Source organism: Penaeus monodon, chromosome 15 (genome assembly GCF_015228065.2).
Source record: "Penaeus monodon isolate SGIC_2016 chromosome 15, NSTDA_Pmon_1, whole genome shotgun sequence".
NCBI classification, from domain to species: Eukaryota; Metazoa; Arthropoda; class Malacostraca; order Decapoda; family Penaeidae; genus Penaeus; species Penaeus monodon.
This window is the reverse complement of record NC_051400.1, coordinates 24896529-24897063: the sequence shown is the minus strand read 5'-3', so window position 1 is coordinate 24897063 and position 535 is coordinate 24896529. Positions and strand designations below refer to the sequence as shown.

General features: G+C 32.1%; 1 protein-coding gene across 1 annotated transcript in view; it reads right to left on the bottom strand.

Moving 5' to 3' along the window:
• Positions 1–241, bottom strand: part of LOC119581834 (ATP-dependent RNA helicase DDX54-like) — a gene marked incomplete in the record, with an annotated part of 17282 nt that extends 17041 nt beyond the window's left edge. The window contains 1 exon segment of the mRNA XM_037929975.1: positions 196–241. Within this exon segment, the coding sequence (XP_037785903.1) occupies positions 196–208 (13 nt within the window).
• Between the last annotated feature and the right edge of the window lie 294 nt (positions 242–535).

Sequence of the window (535 nt, the reverse complement as noted above, 5' to 3'; positions counted from 1 at the left end):
TGGACAGAATGACTATTAGTCGTTTATTTAGGATTCCTTCAATAACATCCATTTGCGCTTCATGTTAACCTTCAGAGATAAATTAAGCTCTTTTCTACAGTAAATTAGTAAGAACTCTCTGTATTAACAGTAATTACCGCTAAAAAGTCACAGGAAGAAGTGACAACAGACAAAAATATATATATAAATTCTCACCTTCCTCTTCCATCTTGTCCCCTACACGTGTGTTGATGGTAGAGATCGCGAGTCCAATGTATTTATGCATTTTTATTGTTATATTTCTACATTTATGAATGGCATTGGTGCAAAGAGCTTTTTTTATTCATAATGTTTAATTATAAGTAAACGGTGGAAGAATAACGGATTGGTCTATGCATTGCGGTTACTAAAATATATAATAACCCTGCGGTATCTATGCCGGGTAGCAAATACTCGAGAATTTTCCAAATAACATTCTACTATTTTTAAGCTAAAACAAACATGAGAAGTTTTGTTTGTGTATGAAATGATAAAGTCTCCATTTTTTACATTAATC